The sequence below is a fragment of the Lissotriton helveticus genome, chromosome 6 (assembly GCF_964261635.1).
Source record: "Lissotriton helveticus chromosome 6, aLisHel1.1, whole genome shotgun sequence".
Classification (NCBI taxonomy): Eukaryota; Metazoa; Chordata; class Amphibia; order Caudata; family Salamandridae; genus Lissotriton; species Lissotriton helveticus.
In genome coordinates, this window is record NC_136067.1 from 195,310,621 (window position 1) to 195,336,358 (window position 25,738).

The 25,738-nt window shown below is 45.4% G+C and overlaps 1 protein-coding gene across 1 annotated transcript in view; it reads left to right on the top strand.

Annotated features, from left to right (window-relative positions):
* The window catches only part of LOC144761281 (cysteine-rich venom protein-like), a 207,386-nt gene that overhangs the window by 69,053 nt on the left and 112,595 nt on the right, over positions 1-25,738 (top strand). The window contains exon 3 of the mRNA XM_078646728.1: positions 5,286-5,376. Within this exon, the coding sequence (XP_078502854.1) occupies positions 5,286-5,376 (91 nt within the window). The remainder of the gene's footprint in view (positions 1-5,285; positions 5,377-25,738) is intronic.

Genomic DNA, 25,738 nt, shown 5'->3' on the forward strand with positions numbered 1-25,738 from the left:
GTCATGATGCAGTGAACACCACTGTGCAGAGATAGACCCCGGCTCCAATTGCTTGTGTTGGGAGAGTTCTCCTTTTGAGCAGCAAGCAGGGCCAAACCCAATTTATCTTTCAAGTGCTCTCAGAGCTCAGTAAGTTCAAAGCCCTGCACAAAGCACCCATTTACTTCTTCATCGTCAGGGCCTCCCATAGTCTCATTATTTGCTTCCAGTCTCAGGGTTTTGGCAAGAGGTGGCCCCTCACTACCCCAATAAGCAGCATCAATATCTGCTTTACTCACTTGCTGTGGAGTTTCCAGCGTGGGAACTCCTTTGGAGAGGCCTGTAGTTCTGGTATCACTGAGCAAGCTGCTCACTCCAGGCTATGTGTCTTCCATCTCGCTAGCTACAGCAAGCAGTAGAGACTTCCACTTTGCCCTGGTTACTACAGAAGCAAGATATTGCGGATCACACAATCTCATGAGAACTGCATCTTTAAACACTGTGTAACACAAGTAAATATAATACACAATCTTAATTTTAAGTGAGAAAAATGTATCCCCTTGTAACGGGCTTTGCTAAGTTAACATCGCAGGTAACCCATATATATATACTATGATTTAATGGGTGAGACATTCTTTTATTAAATTATTTTCTTTTTTGGCCAATGTTCCTGAACATGACTTTGATGTGTACAAACATAAACAAATCATGCAGGCAGAGATTTGCTCAGCAAGATGGAAGAAGACCGAACACTAGGGGAAGAGAGGCTGCTATAGATGGTCTCAGAAGGAGAGTAGAACTATTAAAAAAGAAACAATATAACAATATAAATAAATGACCCTCACCTGAATGCCTGGACGGTAAGCTTACTGTTAATTCAGACATAAAAAAACAGGAATCACATACAGAAAGTTCCTTATTTTAGTGCATCTGGGTAATAAGATCCATATTGGAGAAAGTTTTTAAGTCGGGCTAAGTCAAAAATGTCTGTGGTGATGTCTGGTGCCCCTCGCCTTAGACTCCAAGGACTACATCTTCCTTGGCATCCCAAATTTCCACATCAACAACCCAAATGACAAAAACATCGCACACCTCCTCGACAGTATGAGCAGCCTCGGGTTGGCACAGATCGCTCAAGATCCTACTCACACCACAGGACAGACGCTGGACCCAATGATCACCTTCAGCAATTGCATCAAATTCAGCCATGTCACAGAACTCACATGAACCGATCACACCATCATCCACTTCAGCATCTCCATCCCCCCACTGCAACCCCCAAGATGACTAACACATCCCACAGGAGGTGGAGTAAAATCTCAGAGTGAACACCTGTAACTCTGCTACTGCCACCAAATTTAAAAAGGGAGTGAAACAGTGGCCGCTCCTCCGCTATGGCAGAGGAGCATTGCGCCACTGCTTTTATGCAATGCCAAGTAGAAACATAAATTAATAATAACTTAGAGTTATTATTGTTTTATGCTACATGTCCTGCTGCTTTGTGGGTGGGTGGGCGGGGCTGATCCACTCTCGGAGCAGGGAAGGAGTGGTTTGACCACTCTTAAGTGTGCAATGACTGTTTGATTGGCCCTTTTGAACCGCCCAACCCAGTCATGCATACTTTCCCAGTTCTTCACATAGGCTGCATTACAGCCTGCATGGAGAACATTCTCACCCCTTCTGCCCCTGGCTGAGCGCTGGGTCAGGGCTCTCAGACCAATCACAACAATGCATTGCAGCATGGTAATTGGCTTAGGGGAGGGAGCCTGGCTGCCTGCTTCCTCTTCCTGGAGTCAGAGGCAGGAAAGAAGGAGCAGAGAAGCGGGACCCGGCCTCAAGGTAAGCTTATTATTTATATTCCCCAGCACGACCCCCACTCAACACCTTTCCCGTGACACTGCCCTGACACCCGCATGCCATGCCGGCCGCCACTGGAGTGAAAAGCTCCAATGCCTTGGTCACCAATTAAGCAGACAGCATCATCCCCAACAAGAGTGACACCCAGAGAAAATCCTTCAAAATGGCCAGCTGGTACACTGAAGAGCTCAGAACAGAGAAACGAGACAGCAAACAGTTGGAGAGGAGATGGTGCATGTGCAAGGACACCTCCAACAGGGAAGCCTTCAAGACCTCCCTCAACCTCTACCACCACCTGATGTGGTCAACAAAGAATACAGCCTTTGCTGCATAAATGGAAACTGGTGCCAGCATCACCAAGGAGCTTTCCAACAGCGTTAAGGTATTCTCCAACCCAGCTGCCAGCGAACACAATATCATAATCTCACAGTAGCTGTGTGATAACCTCATCCACTTCTTCCACAACAAGATACCAATCATATATAGAAACTTTGATTCCCAACCCACACCCAGTGACAAACTCGACACACACACCACTACCGTAACTGACACGAACCACACACTGACCTCCTGGCACATCATCTCCACTCATGACACCACCTCTATCATGTAATCCATCCACACAGGAGCTCCTACAGATCCATGCCTCACCACGTCCTCAACCTCAGAAATCAAAGGATCGGCCAGGAACTCACTACCCTACTCAACACCTCTATCACCACACAACACTTCCTGATGTCTGGAAACATGCCAAAGTCCAACTACTACTTAAAAAACCCTCGGCCGACCCCAGAAAATTCAAAAACTACCTGCCAATCTCCCATTCCCAGTGAAGGAACTCAAAAAGATCATCAACAATTAACTCATGACAGACCTAGAGCAGAACCACTCTCTTGACACCTCCCAATCCGGCTTCTGGAGCAATCACAGCGCCAAAACTGCTCTGATCACATCCACTGACGACATCCGAACCCTCCTCGACCGAAGAGAAACAGCATATTTGATCCTCCTTGACCTCTTTGTAGCCTTCAACACTATATCCCACCACAAACACTTAACGAAAGACTTCACCACATTGGTATCCAAGGGGACACACTTGGATAGATCATCTCTTTCCTCACCAGAAGAACCATGAATATCCACCTTTCACCTCTGAACCCTAGGAGATCACTCATGGTGTCCCCCAGACCTCATCCTTCAGCCCCATGTCTTCAACGCATATATGACCCTGCTGGCCAATATAGTCAGATCCCACGGACTCACCATAATTTTCAACACAGACAACACCCAACTCATCCTCTCACTCACTGATGACCCCACCACCACCAGAACCAACTTCCACAGACGCATGACAAATGTCGCCAACCAGATGAAGAACAACTGCCTGCAGCTGAACCCAGACAATACAGAAGTATTGATCTTTGGCAACAGTAGCAACAGATGGAATGACTCCTGGTGGGCTAGGACCTGCATCCGCTCCCTCCAACCACGGCTGAAACCTCAGAAACATCATTGACAAAAATCTCACCATGAAATTACGGATCAAAACCATCTCCGCTGCCTACTTCCACACTATGCGCATGCTAAATAAGATTTTTCAAGTGGCTACTCTGAAAAACAACACGCACTGTGACACAGAACCTCATCACCAGCCAGCTGGACTACAGTAATGCCTTCTATATGGGAATCAGTGCACACCTCCTACAGAGACTTCAGACCACACAGTACACCGCAGCCAGACTCATCCTTGGCCTTTCCCGATGAACACACATCACAGCCCACCTTATGCAATTCCACTGGCTCCCCATGTAGAAGAGATGACAATTCAAGCTGCTGACCCACGCACAAAATGCTCTAAACAACTAACCCCACGCACCTCCGGACCATAACTTCATTTCTGGAATTCCAAATGGCTCTCAAGACCTGGCTGTTCGCATAAGCTTCCGAGGACCTGCAAGCGCCTGGATACCCTGTTGGGTGATTAGCTGCGCTTTATGAATCCTTTACAGAAGGAAACTCTAAGTCAAATTGTTTTGTAAAGTAGTTCTTAGTTCCTTTTGATGCTATCCTTCCATTTAAAGCGTATTTTTGGTAAAAGCTGTTTTTTTAATGTTCACACACATCACATTCATGTTCAGGAATATTGAATAAAAAAAGTAAAATAAAATAGTATTTCATCTACGTTTAAATATTTAGTAACCCAAGAGAAAAAACATTAGAAAGGGTGATGGGCAATGGACAAAATACAGTGCATGGCAACACCAAAGAGAATTGCATTACTGTATAAGTATCAGTACGATTATGAAACACCATTCTTTGTCCACCACAGGAGATGAATAGGTGACTGTCCACTACAATTCCAAAACAGACAGCAAGAGTACCAATGACTCTTGCTCCCCCTTGGTACTGGCATTAAATAACAAGAACTTTCCTTTGAGGGTTCTGGTACTTATGAATATATGAAATACATCCAACCAAAGACACTGTAGGATCAGGTATGGGGAAATTATCTTACTTTTTAGAGTCAATGCTAAAAATACATCAACTCTGGTAAAAAAATATTACTAAGATCTCTTTGAGTAAGAGGACAACAACACCTCACCCAACTACTTCATCTTTGACCTCGCTCGTCATGTAAACTCAGATGAATTTAACTCTGCTGGTCTCCTTACAGATGCAAAACTCTTTATAGCTTCTTTTGTTCGATCCGAACACTACAATGGCACAGCCAGTCTTACCTGCAGATTGAGTAGGTGTTTTAAATGCACCACCCTTATACCTCAAAGGCTGAAAAAGAGGTTTGCGGGAGATACTAAGGAAATATTGTCTCAAGGTTGACTAACCCTATTTTATTGTGTAACAAGGTTAAAACCAGGATGTTTTTGCCTAACCTGAAGCCGTGGCTTCATTAGGACAATAGTCCCTAATGCATACCACTGGATATCTGCCTAAGAGTCTGTTTGTGCATTTACTGCATGTTCTTGTCAAGGGTGTGCATAGATTATTTTACCCATCATTATAGTACAGCTGATAGTCAATCAATCAATCAGGAGTTTATATAGCACGGCTACTCACCCGTGAGGGTCTTAAGGGCCTACTCTCTTGGGGTTCCTGAGTGTATTGGACCCTTGTGAGGGTTTTGCTTCCTACAGGAAGGGGCCTTACCCAGCCCTACTCCGCAATACGCACCAAGAGGTGATAGGATGTGAAAAGTGAATGGCTACCTACTCTACATACATTATACAACATATTGTTTGAATTATACTCTAGCTTCTTCAATCTATTAAAAAATACACAGAATTTCACTTAATCCAGCATGCAATGGTGGGTGCTTTCTGTACTCCTCTGTAGATATGTAAATTGACACAGCCCGGAAATTGTGTTGACAAGATCTTAAGGTATTTAATCCTGGTTTCCAATAATGATTTACCTTTTAATTACTCATCAAGCAATGGGATGATGGTCTTGCAGCTCGTTCACAAGAATTTGCAGATACTTGTTCCTGCAACCACAGCCTTCCATCATTTCGAGTAGCAAATGGTAAGTGTGTTTTATTACTATTTGTCTTGACAAATTGCACCTGCAATTGCTTTTTTACCTTACTCTTCGTGGGGCTTATTTATGTGAGGGCTTGTGCTGCCATAGAGTCACTTTTTTTTATGCTCTGGCAGCGTAAGCCTCTCAATCTATGAGGTGACGCAAAAGCCACTTTGCTTGGCTTTGCATGGCCCTAATAGATATGGAGTAAGACAACGCAGCGCAGGTCACTGCCTTGCCCTACTCTGCATCATAAACCCGTTCCAACATATTTCATAAATACAGTGCATTCCTGCCTTTTCACATTGTCTTAGGACAGCGCAGTAACAAGACATGCAGCACTGCCCTATGCCAATTTCTCATAAATTAGGCCCATATTATTTAAAGTGCTTTGCAGGATAATGTTGCATCCCCCCTCTGGAGAGAGTTGTGAATATTATCTATTAATTATATGAATTTCTTCATGAGTTTATGGTTGACTCTTAGGACACTGCAAAAATCTAGGCGCAAATCTAGTTTTAAATGCAAATAGGATTGCACCCACTGAAAAACAATGTGATGATTTTGCACACCAGGGGCTTGATTTACGGGCTTTTGGCGCAGGGCAGTACAGCATGTCACCTTGCTGTGCTGCGCTGCCCTGTGTCAAGAGGAAAAGGCAGGAATGCACTGTATCTATGCATTATAATGCATATCTGTCCTTTCCCACTGCGTTAGTGCCAGTTTGGCTGCATAGCACCAACATAGGCACCCTTGCACCGTGGTGCAGGCTGACTGCGCTGTAGGCAGGATTGTATTTGTGACACCTTCAATCCTGGGAAGCTTTAACTTCTTTCCATGTGTGCAGCCGAATGCAGCACACATAGAAAGAGGATTCTTGTCAATCTTGGGATGCATCAAAATCTACGGGTATTGTGTGGAAACCCCCACTGCAACATCCTAGGACTGCTCCAGAGTAAGGCAATGTATCAGTTTGCGCTGCCTTGCCTTACTCCATATTTATGAGGCCATTCAAAGCCATGCAAACTGGTTTTGCGTGGCCTCATACATATGGTTGAAAGGTTTGTGCCACTATTGGTCACTAAAAGAGAGCTCGTAAATATGTCCTCAAGTCTTTGCCAAGTAGAACATGTCAAATATCCAGTGCCCTTACAGCGTAAAAGACACGCTTTTGGACCAAGGAAGGTAATTTGCAAGTCATACCCTCCTTTGTGAATTTTACCTTACTCAGGAAATATGCATGTGTTTACAAGATGATAAATCTGAACGCTTGATTGCACCCATATTGAAAACTGAGCCTTTACCCGCTAAGGTTGTTGTACCAAGAATATGAAAAACCCCACATAGCGTCAGACAGATTAGTTACTTTGTTGTGTCCACAAAACACAATGTGCATTCCAGACTTGTTAGTTCCAGGTGGGGTAAATGCCCATACCCATGGGCAAGAGATGTGGCTGGAGTGCCATAAGAGACATCCTGATTAAAATCGAAGTAGGTGCAACCCAGTGATAGACCTTTGATTGTTTAATTCACCCACCACAGGTAAGGTCCTGCATCTAGCATCTGAAGTGCACAGCCACTGCAGGAGTTAAATGAAAAGGGGAAGGTCACAGGGCCTGGTCATAGAAAAGGCCATGCGACAAACTCATATAGCACAAAGCTGAGGTTGTGAGCATCAGGGGATGGTTGATGGCAGAGGGTTGGACAGAGGGCTTGGCCACATCCCTGACCCTACAACCAGCACATGCTGTCCATGGCCAATGTGAGAGGAGCAGGTTGGCCACTCTTTGTAGGTTGGATGTAGTCTTGGCTCCAAGTCAGGCCTTGTGAACAACCAAAGGCCATGCACAGCTGGGGTTTGAAATTAATTGTTTTGTTAAATTTACTGAAAAAAGGTCAGTTAAAGTGCTGACTCAAATTAGACAAATCACAGATATTTGCTAGTTACTGTTACCAATATAAACACAAACACCATGACTTGCGGCGATAGCCTTGCTAAAATACCAATTTGCAAACAGTCCGGAAACACAGGGAAAAACAAGAAAGAGAAGATGGCAAGTGAAACAAGTAATGTCATCTTGTGTAGGTTTGCAAGACATGTGCATATGCCTAAAGATGCGAAATGCAAATTTGTCATTTTGCACTATATTTAAGCACAAAATTAATATTTGCCTCAGTTTTTGGAACGAGGATGCATTTGAGCAAATGCACCTTAAACAACAGCTGCTCAGGTTCTGGTTTTTTTAAAAACTCTTTTTAATAAGTAGTTATCCAGCACATGGCTGTACATTGAACACATATAATACCATACTTTTACAAAATTGCCATCTCTACACCCCATCACTTGTTGCGTACAGTATAAATCATATCATACCTACCTGTCTTGGCACAATACATGTGAAACCAAATATTTCCACTTCATAGTCCCCTTGAATCGTGGCTCTCCCAACTAATTCACAGGCCTCTATATTGTGCCCATTTCCCCCAGATTGTGTCCCATTTTTTCAGGCACCCGCTCCCTTGGAACACCGCCTTCTCGGCGCTGCAGCACCAGTCCATATCTTCTTTCCATTTTGCGACACTTGGCAGCAGGACAACCCCCCATTCCCTTGCAATATTTTATTTGGCCAGAATGTCTGCTGTCATGAGCCATGTCTTCTCATGTTTTGGCCATTTCTCTTCCCCGACACACAGGTAATATGCCATTTGGCTTCGCTAGGCACTCCCCCCCCCCCATTGTTTCTGACATAATTCAAACTACTTTCTTCCAGAAGTGTTGTATCCTTGGACATGCCCACAGAATATGGAAGAAGGTGCCTATTTCTCCATTGGTCAGTGTCGCTACATCCTAACAGAGGTAGGAATACTCTGGAAGCATACGATCTGTAGAGCACACGTAGCTGTATCAATCTGAACCGCGCCCTAATCGCCTCCTCCATTGGGCTCTGTATCACCTCTATCCAGTCATCATCACCTAATGTCCCTTGGTCTTTTGTCCATGCCTCTCTAAGTGTGGCTAAAGGGTCGGTAGAATTGTTAATTATTTTTTTATATACCAATGAAGCACCTTTCTCGGGCATGGGGTCTATGAGTAATCTGTCTTCCAGTGGGGTATATTATGGTATTTGCTCCCTCTCTGGGACATGTCTCCCCAGGGCGTGTTTAAGCTGTAAGTATCAGAGGAATTCTTTGTCGGAAATTTGATATTCCTCTTTCAGGTCTGCGAAGCTCATCATTTTATGCTCCCTCCATATATCGCCCAAATAATCAATCCCAATTATTTGCCATTGTCGGAAGCCCTTTAGGTGCCCCACCTACCTCAGATGTTCGGAGTGCCAGAGTGGCATTCGCCCTGTCACTTTATCTTTCCACCCCAAGAATGTGTTGGCTTCCCTCCACACCTGTAGTATTGTTTGAGTATAAGTAGGTAGGTCAGCGCTCAATCTCCGGTGATACAGCGCTGCAAGGTATCCTTCCTCCCCCATTTAGTGAAGGTCAGCTCTGTACGCTCGTTCCTCTCTCCCCGCAAATATCCACTCAATAATGGTCATGAGTTGCGCTGCCCAGTAATATTTTTTAATATCTGGAATTGCCAGGCCTCCCTCATAGATGCTGCACTGTAGCTTTTGTAAGGATAGCCTAGCCTGTCAGCTGTCCCACTAAAGCAGCCTGTGATCTGTGTAAATCTGCTTAAAGAAACTAGAGGATAACTTACATGGGGTATTTGGCAGCACCTACAGGAATCTGGGCAGTGCCATCAGTTTGAATAGGGCTGCGTATCCCATCAACGTCTGTGGCAGCTTTGTCCAGTGTTGCACATCCTTGCACAGTCTCTCCAATTGGGAGTGCAGGTTATCCTCAATGAATTTATTATCTCCCTTTGATATTATAATGCCCGGATACTTAAATGTGTCTCAAATTGCTAGGGAGCTTGCACTGCTCGGCAAGTTTGGGATCGTCCCAGCTAACATGTATAGAAGGGATTTATGCCAAATTATTTCATATCCTGAATAGGTTCGGAATAGATGGAATAGGTGAATAATTCGGTTTATCGATGACCTGAGTTGCGTGACATATAGCAATATATCATCCGTATACAGGGATATTTTTCCACCCATTGTCCAATACCATTTATTCCCCGGATGAATGTGTCTATTCTGACCCACGTTGCCAACGGTTCCAATGCCAGCGCGAAGAGCGGGCATCCCTGCCTCGTAACTTTATAGAGTTGCAACGTCCTTGATATCACCCCATTTACCTTGACTCTGGCTAATGGATTCACATATAGGAGTTGTACCCATGCTCGGCACCCTGGCCCAAGTCCAAATCTTTCCAGCACTACCTGTAGGAATGGCCATTCTATATTGTCCAATGCCATCCACGCATCTAGGGACAGTAGTGCCCCATCCTCGTCCGGGTAGGTCTTGGTCATGTGTATCACTCCATATAGCCTCCACAGGTTGAGCCTGATACTCCTATGGGACATGAACCCAGACTGATCTGAGTGTATCACTGTGGCGATAACCATACTCAATCTATTTGCCAGCACCTTTGCTAGCACCTTGGCTCCAACATTAAGCAATGATATTTGTTGGTATGAGCCACTATCTTACGGCGCTTTCTCGGGTTTTGCAATCCCCATCACTGCCACTACCCTCTGGTCCATCAGCAGTTCTCGTTGTTTAAGAGCCTCCTTAAACATTTTTAACATATGTGGGGCCACTTTCGATGCCACCCCTTTATAAAGCTCAACAGGTATGCCATTAGGACCGACTGCTTTCCCTGTAATGCCCATACTATATCCTGTGTTGTGAATTCCTCATCCAGCTCTTTGCTATCCTCCTTAGATAGGCATGTAACCGGAATATCTCTAAGCAGTTCCACACAGTCATCCCTTGTTCTGGTGGACGTGGGTTTGTATAGGGCCTCATAATATTCCACCAACACTGCAGCAATTTCATCGCCTGTCTTTTTAATCTCTGCTTGTGGGATATTTATCTTTAGAACCAAACTCTGTTCCTTATCCCTTTTTTCCAACCAGGCCAGTAGTTTGTTTGCTTTCTCACCCACTTTATTCAGCCTCCTTTGGGTTGCTCCTGCATATTTTTTGGAAGCCGCTTCTACTATATCTCTTTTTTTTTTTACGTGTATTTGCTGCCTAGCCTGTGCTGCAGATTCACCAGGCACCACTACCACTCTTTCCAATTGTGTAATGTTTTTTTCAAACGCAGCATACTGAGGTGCTTGTACCTTCTTTTTCACTCCCACTATGTCCTGAATGTGACCCTTAATTACCATCTTATACGCCTCCCATAGCATACAGGCCAAGTCTACTGTTCCTGAGTTTTCCTGAAAGTGTTGATCTGTACACTCCGCTATTTTGCCCTGGACCTGCTTATCTCACTAAAGCTATGGGTCCAGTCTAGGGGGTAGAGTGTAGTTTCTAGTTGGTCCTTTCAGATGTCTTGCCACCGGGAAATGATCAGACATTCCCCTAGCTTTGTGTTCTGTTCTTGTGAACCAGTGTGCATTTATGTCCTGTGTCATCAAGTAATCTAGCCGTGAGTACCCCTGTGTGGAGCTGAGTGAAATGTGTACTGCCTGTCTTCTGGGTTATGTAGCCTTCATAGATCCAACAAACCCAGTGCGCTGACAAAGTCTTGCAATTGGTGGGACGCCTTCTCTCTATTTGCGGTTGTTATTCTGTCCATCTCTGTAACTAACATTGCATTCATGTCATCCCCCCCCCCAGTATTAACACCCCATCAGGGACTTCTACCAACATTGCGCCCAGGTCTTTCAAAGTGTCTGTGTGCAGTCTTGGTGGTATATAAACTGAGAATAAATTGAAGACCCTACCTTCCCATCGTCCTGTGACTGCTATGAATCTACTTAGTTGGTCGACCAAATTTGTTCCATTAAAAAGGATCAGGATCCCAACTCCTTTCGACCCAGAAGTGAATCCTGCATGTGCCACTAATTTGTATTCAAATCAATCAAGAGCCTTGCATGTATTGCCCTTGCGGTGTGTTTCCTGAATCAGTACTACGTCAGGGTTGTGTCTGCGGATTTACTGCAAGACAACTGTACATTTTATCTTTTGACCCAGGCCTTTACCATTGCAAGTTAAGATCCAAATGTGCGTATTCATTTGGGTGGGTGCCCGTATCCCGGATTCGTCTCTTGTCTCTTGTCACCCATTGGATCATGTTTGATCCTGCGGGACACATATATCCTGCCTATTGTTTATGAAGAATCTTTCATTTCATTCCTGTCCTTTTGGTTTACTATGGTCCAGCCCCAATTCCTGCCAGGTAAGTAACTTGAACAACATTCTAACTGTGCCATCTCTCTGGTGGCCTTTAAAACTGTGTAAACTTCCCATCCTCCCGCCCTGCTGCCCTGATCTGCATGTTAGAAACCTCCCATCCTCCCCAATTTGCAGAGTGCCTGTTGTCCTTAAAGAAGAACATCAACTTGGGTCGACCCAGGGCCTGAGAGTCCATCATTTCTTTCCCTGCCCCCTCCCCCCCCAACAAAATACATCACGGCAAAGCTTGTCCCAATTCACACAAAGGTAAATAGAGCCACGTATAGTACAATTCTTTTCCCTAGTTAAAACATAAATCTTGTGGTCCAATCTCAACTATGCGATAGGGTGGCATGGTTCTGGTCATCTCTTCTGACTTAATCACTAGACAGTTCCGATGTCTCATTCTCTAGAAGATCTGCCCCAGGATGGTCACTCCCTCATCTGGGGTAAATCTTCTATTCACTGTTGGTGTTCAGATAGCGATTCGGAGTCTGAGTCTCTTGCTTCTACTTCCGCTGCCAATGCACTTTTCCGACCATGTTTTGTTTTTACAAATCTACTCCAGCCATCCGCCATTCCTGTGCTTCATCTGGGGTCATGAATCTCCATATCTTACTCTAGGCTATTACCCTGAGGGTTGCCGTGAAAAGCATTGAATATTGGATGTTCTGTGCCCGTAGAGTCTTTTTGATTTACGACAAATTTCACAGCTTTTGTTACACTTTATGTGTGAAATCCAGATAGACGTTAATTAGGGTATTTTCGAATCTCAATGGTGAGACTGTTCTGGCCACTTGGAGGATTGCGTCCCGTCTCAAAAGTAGAACAGTCTTTCTATTATAGGTTGTGGCGGGGCGCCCGGCCTTGGCCGTATTCCCGGGACTCCATGGGCCCACTCCAACGCAATAGATTTGGACAGTCCTCTAGGCTGCAGTAAGTTTGTTATAAGGATTTACATGAAGAGGTCCATTATCAGTAGCTTGTTTCCGGTCCAGTGAAGACATGGCTTGGCAGTTCGGGCTGGACTGTTCCCATGAGGCACAGGGTCAGACTGATTTGCATATGGCCATGTCTGAACTGGGGTGGCAGAGTGGGCTAAAGAACGGTGATGGATTAAACCCAGATCAGTTGACTGGGGGTGAGTGCTTGTATTGTCAACGCTCCGTCCATCATTTTCTTTTGTTTTCTGAGGTCCATTATCTGCCCTTCTTCCCCCTCCTGCACCCCAATTATGGGGATACTATTCCGGTGGGAGCACCCTTCTTAATCCTTCAACTTATCTTCCAGCTCCTTACCCTATTGTGTCAGCTCTTTGACTTGTTTTTGCAGGGCCTTTGTGTCTGTGATCAGCTCAGTTTTCGTACCTCTGACCCCGTCATTTTTGCACTTGCGTCTATCAGTGGAGTGGTCTCCACCTGCGATGCCAGCCAGTGAAAGTAGCTTCACCAGTTCCAATGCAGGAGCTCCCCCTGTCTTCACCCTGCCCCTGGCTAGTGGGGAGGATTCTCACAAAGCGCACTTCAAGAGGGAGATTGGGATGCTGTACAAGTTCTCCAGTTTAATAGACACCCTCCTGCTAAGGCCAGGTTCCTCCGATCTGTCTCTCGTGTTTCAGACTGGTGCTCGCCCCTGACCCCCGCTCTTATCTGTATGTTGCCTCTTGCCTCAGCTCATGGGGTGTGCGTTTCTGCCATCTGCCCTTGTTTTAAAGTCAGGCCCTCGCTTTCAGCCACCGCACTGGCCAGGTTACCATTTAACGCCTTTGTTCATTGGAGGTATATGTCGGCACCCCGTTTTTACTCAGGGAGTACCAAGCGTGTCCTGCTCATCATGCTGCCGCTACTCATGTCTGGACTCCAATACTCTATTTGTTCATTTCCTCAAACTTGCGGCACGATCCTAGGGTCTGGACCACAATCTCGCACTTTTAATTCAATATGTCACTTTCCCTTTAATTAGAGGTCTGTTACTCTCCTCCTGATCCCGGTTGCCTCCGGTTCCACTATCACTACTGCCCTTGGTTGCAAATGTCCTGCCGCTCACCTTTATTCAGACTTCAGATCCGATGCTAATTGGCCTCGCCATTGGTCAATGGCACAGATTTGACTCTGACTTCAGAGGGCCCTCCTCTTTATCAGCCCCGGTCGCGTCCCACGCGGGAAACAGCCATTACATTGCATGCGTTACAACGCATGCAATTAGAACGCTGTTGTTACAACGACCGTGTTGTTACATCACAGTACATTACAATGCAAGTATAATTTACTATTCCAAGACCGTCCCTACTGTTGCGCACACTGAAGTTGGAGTGGGAATAGGAAATTATACTATTCCTAAGACCAGCGCGCCCCCTACAGCAAGTCTATTTAACGACTTGCGTTGTAATATACTGCGATGTAACAACACGGTCAGTGCTATATTCGTCCCATGCAGTCTCATCAACCGCTCTCGGAGCCAACAAGCCCACAGCAATTATTCCCAGCCTAGTCCTCTGGGCAGTGTGCAGCTCGCTTTGGCATTCCGGGGCTCGCGTGAGGGAAGAGGTGCACCATCTATCTGCCTCCCCATCTGCGGAGTCCCACGCTCCCTCACCATTACTCGAGCCGGGGGTCAGCAGACTCCAGCAGCCCCAACTCCGCACTGCCTCCACGGCAGGTCTGATGCTGACTTCCTGGGCAGGACTCACCCTTGAAGCACTGTGGCGGTCATGGAGGTTTCTTTCACACCATATTCTTGGATTTGTGTATGGATTAATGGGGAAAATAGGGTTGCTTCGATTGAGCCGCTCAATCAAGCGGCCACTCCTCTCCGCCGCAAGCCACGCTCCACATGTTCTGTTGTTCTTGTGTGTTTGCAGTACAGTTTTACAGTTAAATATGCAATTCCGCATAAGGCTGCTCTGCGGTCTCTTCATTGGCTCCCGGTTCAGGAAAGAGTCTTGTTTAAGGCCATGTGTATGGCTCATAAGTTTATAACGAATAGTGGCCCTGCTATCCTGCGTCCTTTGTTCCACTGCCATCAATCTATCAGAGCTTTAAGGTCTAACCATCTTAATCTGTTGGTAGTCCCGAGGGTTAAGCAATCACGCATGGGTGGTCGTCGGCTCTCTTTCCAAGCAGCTATATTCTGGAACCAACTCCCCGAGAACATCCGGCTTGAATCCAACCATCTTGCTTTTAGGAAACGGCTAAAGACCTTTTTGTTTCGCTGAGTGGTAATGTCCTGTTGTTCTGTCTGAAAGCGCTGGGATGCCTCCGGGTAGCCATGCGCTATATATGCATGTATTCATTCATTCAATTTCCACAATTTTCTTCCCTGCAAATGCCACACAATAATGCGAAGTGGCATGTTGGCATAATTTCTTGTAATAGGTGTAATACGAAAATCCTGAAATTATGTCGGCGAAATTTCAATTTTGCTTAATCATAGTGTTGTGTGCATTGATTACCATTCCTGTTGAATTTCAGTGATTTGTCATGTTATAGCCAGAACCTGTACTCACATTTTAACTGTTTCGGTGAGTATAGGATATATTTCCGGTCACACTGGGTAGTTATAGTTAGGTCAGCATTTCTATAGAAAATGCAGTGTTTGGTTTACTGATAACCTCGGCCGTGTTTGACGAACCTCCATGAAACTTTTCAAAAAGGAGCTACTTTTTAAGTAGTTTGTGATAAGAAAGCTTTGGGGTGATGTATCAAGTTGGGGGGAGACAAAAGGGCGATCCCAAAATGCAGTACCCCCCTGGTTTCCCATAGATTTTTTGAGAAGCACTACCGCAAAAACAACTGAACGGAATTACAGAAAATTTGGCAGAAAGCTAGATCTTGGTCCGCAGATTGCGCTTTCTGTGATTTGGTGTAAATCCATTCAGTAGTTTTGAGAAATTAAGTTTAAAAGATATTTGTATATGTGAATGGGTGGGTCCACGAGAGTCTCTTTAGAGTCTTGTGGGAGCTGCAATTTGAAAATAGAGCATTCTGATTGGCCCAGGTAGCCTATTTCCTTAAGGGCAATTCACTCATATGGGATTCCAGTGGGAGCACGTTCAGGCTGCCAGCAACATCAGAAACAACTTTGCTGACAGTCATTACAGGGCTCAGGAACTTAGTCCCCTGTCCTGAACTTAAAAAAAAGAAAGATATAAGGTGGCAGTGTAGGGACAGCCAGTCCCTCTTGGCCCAGACATAGAAGGACCGCCCCACCCTCCCGGTACCAAAATTGAAAAAAACTGCAATTTTTGCTGCGATCCGGCAGGGTCAAAACAAAAGATAGCCACCCGGGGCTCATACCCCGGGCCATTTTTGGTCTCATCCCCCATTGGTCCAATTTAGTATTTTAGAGGAGGGGCGATGTGGTCCTCCTCCCCGAGCTCTATTTGTCCATGGGGACCCCATCCCCAGGAGGCCCTTCGTATATATTAAGGGGAGTCCCTCCCCTGATCCTTTAATGGCCCCAGGTAGCCCATCCCCCAGGGCTGACTCACCTGCTCTTCCCAGGGAGCCCACCCCTGGGACATAGTGGGTTCCCTGCCTTCACCGGCGCAGGGAGGGGAACTTGTCTTTGCTCCCACCTGGCGGGAGCATTTTTTAATATCCTGCCAATGGTATCAAACACAAAGTTTAATTCTAGGAGACAGGAGCTTTAAAAAACGCTCCCACCAGCAGGAAGCAGATTTAGGACCTATTTCCCTGCCTGAACTGATGAGGCAGATAAACAGATCAGTAGATTGCACCTGCCAGACAGAAGAGCATTAATATCTGCTTGCTGTGGTGCAATGCCGGCTCCTGCACCATGTATCAAGCCAGTTTGGGCCACGGGCCCTGGGGCTCCCACGGCGCCCTCAACATGTGTTTGTTGGGTGCCCACCATTAATTGAAGTAGAACCCAGGGGATGTGGTCCCTGAGGCCGATTACAGCTCAGGAAATAAGGAAATAAGGTGCAGAGCCAGGAGATAGGGTCTGCAGGGTCACCTAAGATTGGGAGAGGGGGGCCATGCAACCCCCTTCCCTTTTAATATATACATATACACAACCCTGCAGATCGAGTCTGGGAAGGCTTGAGGAGGAGAGACACACGGCCCTTCTTCCCTTTAAAGAAAACGCATGGCCCAGCTAGATGTGGTCCCCGGGGTATAATAAGGCTTTAGGAGAGGGGGTACTCATCATCCGCCCTTTATTTATTACTTTGCCCTAGGGGATAAGATCCCCCAAGCTTAGTAAGGTTCTGGGAAGGGGGCTGAAGCCCCCTCCCATTTTTATTAAATTTGGTCCTGGTGATTAAGGCCCCCTGGGCCCAAAAAAGGCTGAGGGAGAGAGGCTGCACGCCCCCTCCCATTTTTTGATGGCTTTGCCTCCAGGGGATGGAGTCCCCATAGGTCTAGTAAGGCTCAGGGAGGAGGGCTGTCCAGCTCTCTCTCCCCTTTTAAACAAAAATTGGCACCAGAGTATCGGGTCATAGGGGCCTATTAAGGCTCAGGAGTGGGTCCCCTCCTCCTTTTTAATATATTTGAACCCATAGGATGGTGTCCCCAGGCCAATTAAAGCTCAGGGAGGGTATCCCACCCTGAGCCCTCGCCTTAAATTTTGGCCCTGAGGGGTGGGGCCGAAAAGGGCTTGGGATGGAGGCAGGGAGACCCCCTCTTATTATCTATAGTATTTGGCCCCAGGAGGAACGGGTCACGCTGCACCTTGCATGAGCAAAGGCCATGTTTGGAGTGGGGTTGGCTGTCTCTGGGTAGCTGCTTGTAGGGAGTTGGACGCATGTCCTGGCTGTGTGAGATGAAAGGCCATTCACAGTGTGGAGTTGGCGGCCTGTGGGGGTTTGCTGCAGGCTAGACCATGTGTCCAGCCTCCCAGCGACAGACAACGAAAGGATGTGTAATGCAGGGGGTAGTCTTTACGTATGGTAAATAAATATTACTTTATGTTTAAAAAAAACTAGAAATTCACTGAAAATACCAAAGGTTAAAGTAACGTTATAATTATGTGTTACAAAAAGATCAGTTTTTGGTTACCAAAAACTTAGAAATTCACAAAAAAACAAGTTCAAACTAACATTATAGTTAGGTGAGTATGTCAAAGGAAGCAGAGTAAAATATTAAGGAAAGGGGTGCACGTCCCGCTTCCTGAGCCTCGTTAAGCCCAAGGGACGAAATATAAAAATATGATAACACATTTATATATATTTATATACATCAATGACCAAAACCAAAGGTTAAATTAGTATATTCAATCAATCAATCAACATTTGTATAGTGCAGCACTCATAACCCTAGGTGTATCTGGACACTGAGGTGGCTATGTCTCCATTGAAAAGTCAGGTCTAGAGTTTCTTTCTGAAGTGCACCAGGGAGGGTGCTGTTTGGGGGTGGAGTGGTAGGTCGTTCCAGGTCTTGGCGGCGATGTAGGAGATAGAGTGCCCCCACTCCTGCTGCTACATTTGCAGGGGGAGTGTGCGTGGGCAAGTGAGCGCAGGTATCTTGTGGGAAGATGAAAGCTCAGTCGACGGTTGATGTAGGATGGTCTTTGATCATGTAGGGCTTTGTAGATTTGTACCAGTATCTTGAACTGCCAACTCTTCTGAATAGGGATTCAGTGGAGGTTTCTGAGGTGGGGGTTATGTGGATCCATTTGAGGATGAGTATGGCTGCAGTGTTCAGTATGGGCTGACGTCTTCTGAGGAGCTGGGTGGAGGTGCCTGCATAGTGACCATTATGGATAGGTAGAAATGTCTGTTAAAAAACACTGAAATTCACCACTTCTAGTTGTACTTTATAGTTCAGCACTCTGTAAATTGTACAAAATAAAGCAAAAGTACAGGAATGCAAGTAACTATTTAGAAATAACCTATCCCATCTTTTTTATACGTCTCTCTAATGATGGCATGCTAGAATAAGAGATGGTTCACAACTTAGTTTACGGTAAGTCCTTTGTTTATAATTCCATTTATTAAACACGCTTGCTTGTAGTCAAAACAGTCAACAATGACAAAAGCTGACATGTTTTGTTACTTTCACTACTTCAGGGCTACGATTGAATACACTCAATTAATATATTTAAAACCAATGTATATGCAGATTAGAGTCATTACGAGAGATTTTAGAAATAAACTTCGTAAAACCAATTTAGCCTGACTGAAAACCATAAATATGTGATTAAACTTTTTCCATTGATCGGGTATCTTGCATTAGCACACCAGACCATCATAACAAACAACCGAACAACCTAAGAATATCTGAGCACTAGTTGTCCATCATGTGCCATGTAGTGACAAGATTTTCATGAATAATACCTTTTCATTCAAATACATGTCTCTTTACCCGTATGTAAAAAGTAGTGAGTGCATCCTTCTCATGCTTCTAAAATCAAATGTTTTCTATTTCAGACAAAACCATATATTTATGTGACCGACCCGAATCCGAGTTACTTCGGGCATACTATCAAGACAGGCGATAAAATTATCGCCGTTTTAGCGGCAGAAAACTGCAGCTAAAACGGCAATAATGGGCTTGATAATATGGTCTATGGAATTCCATGGAGCATATTATCAAGCCCATTATCGTCGTTTTAGCGGCAGTTTTCTGCCACTAAAAAAGCGATAATTTTGTCGCCTGTCTTGATAATATGCCACTTCGTTTTAAAAACAAATGAGCTATACATCTCAGGCGCTGTTGTTGCACTCTTACAAGTACCAAGGACAGCATACAATAAAGCATCCTCATAACCCATCAATTATTTGAATACAATCCTTCAATACCACAAGAAGTCTCATACAAGTATCGAAGGTATCTGCTCTTTACACTCTTCACAGTGCCCCCAATGGTAAGGAGAAAAGCAAGACATTATAAAGTTTAATTAGGATTTTATCCTATTTACATCACAATATAAGATCCATGTATTAATTATAAAAAAAGGGAACAACGTCAATATGAAAAAAAATAGAAATTCAGGATTGGGGAAAACCAATGTCACATTTGCAAACCACCAAGCAAGCCAATTGTGACTCCTAATTAATAGATACATTAAATATATCAAATATTATGTTCTCAACATTAGCCACAAGCGCTACTTTGAAATCCCATCTTTTGTTAGCTTTTGGTCAATGTGGATTGATCAGTAGATATGGTCACCTCTCACACATTGAGATGAGTAGGAGAACTGATTGTGATTGGTGAGGTAACAACAGCGTTTACCCCAAGCGCCATCTTGCTTTTTATTATATTACATTCAAAAGATCAAGACAGACATCATTGATATATTTGACTTATAAAGCGCCATATTGGCCATTTAACCATGTATTGTCCCACAATTGTAATCAATAAGAGCAACGCATGAGGGTGCAGGGACACGGATTTTAAATTCTAATAGTAGGCGCAAAACTCCCTACAGAAAACACTCGCAGTGCATTTCTGCAATAAAGTCAGATACAAGCGGATCACATTGGCATGGGCTAGACAGTGCATCATTTTGTTTATAGCACACATCATACCGCTCGAAGTGTATTATATAATGTGATACAAAAGAAGTCACAGAGCTGCATAGTTCAAAAATATTTTACACAGGACTGCAATTCTTACCTATCATGTCTGACCTGGCTGTTCGATCAGTAGCTGCCCTCCACCCCCCCCCAATCTCCCCCCCCCCCCAGCACCTTGAGACCCTCACAGGCAAATAGTGCGCTTTACAAATATCTGATTGATTGATATCAAATAGTGTACTCTGTGTTTTCACTTGTGCCTCATCCTGAAGTACTTTTTAGGTCTAGCCTATCAGCACATGCGCTGTCTCTTCCGTACGTGTTGTTTACAGTTAGTGAGTTACAGCTTGCTCATAATCTTACCATTGGCTAGTTTCGCCGTTGGTTGTGTTTGCTTCTTTTCTCTTTGGTACGGTTTGTTTGCATCATATCGTCTCTCCTTCCCTGGAGCAAGGACTAAATACTTGTGGTCTTCTTCTGCTCACGTTTTTGGAGCTAATTTATCCTGTCTTTTAAAGCACTCTACATGAGTGCTTGCCTTTTCAGGCACTCCCAAATCCCTTGTCATTACTTCTCTCAACTTACCCTGCTTCAGCTTATCCCCTACCTGCCCCATCCAAAATCCCTCCATCCGCCCTTGTGTCTGTTTCTTCTCCTGCATCTGCATGTCCCTGCTTCTTTTCTCTTATTATCTTTCCCTGCCCTCCCCTGCCCTGCCCTTTGCTTGTGTGTTCTTGTCCCAGGCTCTCGGTCTGAGGTTTTTGATGTGTGAACAGGTGTAACAAGACCCACAGGTAGCCCTTTTGTGTGCCTCCGTTTTCAGATCTCTTCCAAGCAGGCTTCCTGCACACGGAAACAGCTTGGCTGGGGGTATTTTTAAAAATTATTTTATTGGGTACAACTACTGCTGTATTTTGCACATTTCCCATACCTGCTGATACCTTTCTGGCTTCCGCCGTGCACCCCGGTCCACCGCGGTTTGTACCGATTGTGTGGAGGGTGCAGACGGCCCCATTGCTCCTCTGCCGGCTGGCGAGGGGTGCACACAGGCAGGTTAGCGCGTTAGTTAACACTGCCTACTTAAACAGCATGTCCCACCCCCTGCGCAGCGGGCGCAACGCTGGCGCACCGAAGGCGCGCCAAAGGCAAGCCCGCCTGCGCCCGTCCGCGACCAGGACGGTCCTAGGGGCCGGAACCCCTGGTCAAATCCCCTCCGGCAATTTTTGCTATAACATGGAGCAGCTTTTGGGATTTAGAGGTGAGAGGAGAAATATGTGAACGCACATTATGTCTTTGGAGAAGGAAAATACCTGTTTTACTCTCTGCAATTTTAACTTTAAGCTTTCTGAGTTCTCTCCCTCAGAAGTTGAAAAAATTAAACGCCTTTCTCTGCTACTTCTTAACTGCCGATCTCTTCCCAAGCATGCGAGCGAAATCTGCTTACTCTTAGAAGAAAGAAGCCCTGGCGCTCTCTTTCTTACGGAAACATGGACCAATACTGCCTCTGATGCTGACGTGGTCTGGGCTCTCCCACCTAAATACACTATTTTTAGACAAGATTGTGATAGTGGCCTGGGTAGGGAGGTTGCTATTATATATAAAAACTCCTATAATTGTAGATTGACTAGGTGTCTTCTATCGGACTGTGAGAGCTTCTCCTTTGCTATCAGCTTCTCTCCTACCTGTAATCTTTCAGGAATCCTCTTATAGCATCCACCAGGAGCAGTTGGCAACTTCTGCAATGATCTTCCGTGTATTGCCATTAATGGCGCTAGCCTCGCCCCTAATTTTTCGATCCTGGGTGATTGTAACATTCACTTGGATGAGCCTGACACCTCCCCTACACAAGATCTCACGGCAGGCCTTGAAGCCTTTCAATTGAAACAAATTGTCACTGGCCCTACCCACAAGTTGGGCCATTTGCTTGATCCTTTTTTTACTAATCTCGATAATATTTGATTGGCTGGGACCATTATAGTACCCTGGTCGGACCATTTCCTACTATCTTTTGTTTGGACCCCCGAGATTTGTCACAACCTTCTATAAGGACAAAAAAACTGGGTCGCATATGGTCTAATCTCTCAGTTGAAAGATGGGCAACTAACCTTAAAAACTCCATCCTTGCATTTTGCCCTAATCCTACGGTGGCGAATGAGTATTTTAATAGTTGGCTGGAGTCTTCCCTGGACTTCACTCTCCCTAAGAAAGAATTCTGCCATCTAGTTGGCTCTAATAAAAAAGCTTGGTATTCCCACGAACTCAGACTGCTTAAACAATCGTGCAAGCAGTTTGAAAGGAAATGGAGGAAGGACTTTTCTGAGGCTAGTAAGCACAATCATAGAGCAACACTTAGGCTCTATACAAGGAAAGTAAAAGCTGCTCAAACCAGCTACAACCATGAAAAAATTGCTGCTGCTTCCAAATCCCCCAAAGAAATGTTTTAATTTTTTAAATCCCTGATCACTCCTCCCGGCCCTCTTAATGAACTGGTGAACGCCCAAAAACGTTGTGATGAAATAGCAAATTTTTTCACCACTAAGGTTTTCAACATCTACTCACTGTTTCATCCTAATTCACAACCACCTCCACCCTCTCAACAAGCTAGGTTGGAGGAATTTGCTCCGCTTACCCTATCTAATCTGCAGCAACTTTTGGGGAATCTTAAATCTGGATCTCCGGCCGACTCTGCGCCTCCTTCCATTTGTAATTTGGTCGCAGAGATTGTCTCTCCAGTTATTCGAGATGTAATAAATTTGTCTCTTGTAACCGGACTGGTCCCGCCTTTGTGGAAACAACAAGAATTAAAGCTCTGCTGAAAAAAACCAATTTAGACCCTGAGGACTGGGCTAACTATCGGCCCATCTTTCTATTACCAGGCATTAGCAAACTGGTCGAAAAATATGTTTACTCCATATGAGCAGCTTTTGTGGAGAAAAACAGTGGCGTACACCCTACTCAGACTGGCTTTAGAAGCAATCAGGGAACGGAGACCGCCCTTCTTGCTGTGGTTGAAGAAGCCTGAAAAATCGTGGATACCGGAGGCTGCGCTGCCATTATTTTGAGATCTCAGCACAGCCTTCAACGCGGTAAACCATCTAATCATGATTCAAAGACTGAGGGAGGTGGGAGTAGCAGGGACTGTCCTTAAGTGGTTGCAGTCCTTTCTCTCCGATAGATCCTTTTCGATGTTCGAAGAGGATGTTCTCTCGAAACAGATCCCTCTGCAGTATGGCGTCCCCCAGGGATCCTCATTAAGCCCCACCATGTTCAACATCTATATGAGGTCCCTTGCAGACGTCGTACTCTCCTGGGGGGGTCCAGTTGGTCACCTACGCTGATGACACCCAGCTGGTGGTGTCCCTCTGCCGACATGATAATAGTGACATGAACCTAACCTCTTGTTTGGTCAAAGTATCTGAGTGGATGGATCGGTCTTTTCTTAGACTTAATGGCTCCAAGACGGAAATCATGATACTAGGACATGCGGCCCCTATGAATTTAGACCTCTTGTGGCCTAGCTGTCTTGGCCCTCCTCCTCAACCAAAGAAACAAATCAAGAGTCTGGGTGTTTGGTTGGACCCTAATCTTAGCTACTCAGTACAATCACGTAAAAGTTGCCGCTACTTGTTATGGTCTGTTCAGATTGATAAGGAAGATTTTGCCTCTCCTTCCTTTTGAAGCTAGACGTTTGTTGGTTCAAGCCCTTATTTTATCACGGCTTGATTACGCCAATGCTGTTTATTTAGGCACACCTCTGGGAACTATTAAGATTCTACAGACCGTCCAGAATTGTGAGGCCAGACTTCTAATGAACGTCCCTAAGCGGAATTCTGCTAAGTCAGCACTTTGTCAGCTGCACTGGCTACCAGTCCAGCAACAAATCTGGTTTAAGGCCATGCGCACTGTTCATAAGTCCATCTCTGGCAATGGACCCGCTCTTATTCAGCCTATGCTGCAATTATATCATGTTACCCGGATACTTAGATCCAACAATAAAAAATTTCTGACAGTCCCAAGGATTAAACGGGCACGGATGGGTGGCCGACGTTTCTCTCATCATGCCTCAAAATTCTGGATTCATCTCTCTGACCTTATTCGTCTTGAACCTAACTATCTCCGTTTCAGGAAACAGGTGAAAACCTTTCTTTTTCCGTGATTAGTGAAGAATGATTAGGTGTCATAAAATGCGCTGGGATGCCCTTGGGTAGCTATGCGCTATATAATAATAATAATAATAATAATAATAATAATAATAATAATAATAATAAAGTAATTTATAAAGCGCCTGGTGACGCCTTCCCGGCGTGTCCCAGCGCTGTGGAGATAAGTTTCGTACAACAGCCGTGGTAGCCTCCACCGCCCATCAGTGTTTTATAGATTGTACAGGTGGGTTTTTAAGAGACTTCTGAACTTGACCTCAGAACCTTCCAGTCTGAGGCCAACCGGGAGCCTATTCCAGTTGCGGGCCGCTAGGACTCTAAATGAGCGGCCTCCCAGTTTGGCTCTTTTTACGCGGGGAATCTTCAGTTGGCCCGTTCCTTCTGAACGTAGGGCTCTGCTAGGCTCATATATGTGTACCAGGTCTTGGAGATAGGATGGAGCTTTATGCCATATTATTCTGTGGCATATTAGGAGCACTTTATACATAACTCTTTTCCTGACCGGCAGCCAGTGTAACGCAGCGAGAGCAGGTTTGGAGGCTGCGCTTTTTGGGAGTCTCAGGACCAGCCTGGCGGCCGTATTTTGAAGGACTTGCAGACGTTCCATACTTTTTCCTGTGGTGCCTAAGAACAGGACATTTCCGTAGTCCATACGGGATGTCACCAATGCTTGAGTCATGGTGCATCTGGCCTCCAGCTGGAGTAAGTCTAAGGTGTGGTTGAGGGTTTTTAATACCCCAAAACACTTTCCCACTAGGCGGCGAATGTGGCCTTCATAAGATAGCGTGGGATCAACCCATATCCCTAAAGTTCTTAGCCTCCTTACAGGGATTGGGCGTTGGACCCAGGCATGATGGCCACCAATCCGCCGTCCAACTCAGATTGCTCCCACCAATCACCATTACCTCCGTCTTGGAGCCGTTAAGCTTCAGACAGTGCGAGTTCATCCATTCTGCCAAAGCCTGCATACAGGCCTTGAAATTAGATGCCGCCGTAGATGGTGCTTGGGACAAAGAGATCAGCCGTTGGGTGTCGTCAGCTTAGGAGACTAACTCCACTCCATACGCTAGCACCACTTCTGCAAGGGGGGCCATATATAGATTAAACAAAGTTGGGCTCAGGGCAGAGCCCTGAGGCACCCCTTGTTCTAAAGCTATCGCTAAAGATTTAAAGGAGCCTCGTTGGACCTGGAAGCTCCGGCCAGTAAGGAATGATTTCAGCCATCCCAGTGCGGACTCAGTGACACCTGCTTTGTTTAGACACTGCAGCAAGATGGAATGAGCTACAGTGTCAAACGCCGCACTGAGGTCCAGCATCACCAATGCCATGGTCTGTCCAGCATCCGCCCCTTGACGCAAGGTCTCTGTCGCTCTCAAAAGGGCCGTCTCCGTGGAGAAGCCCGATCGGAAACCT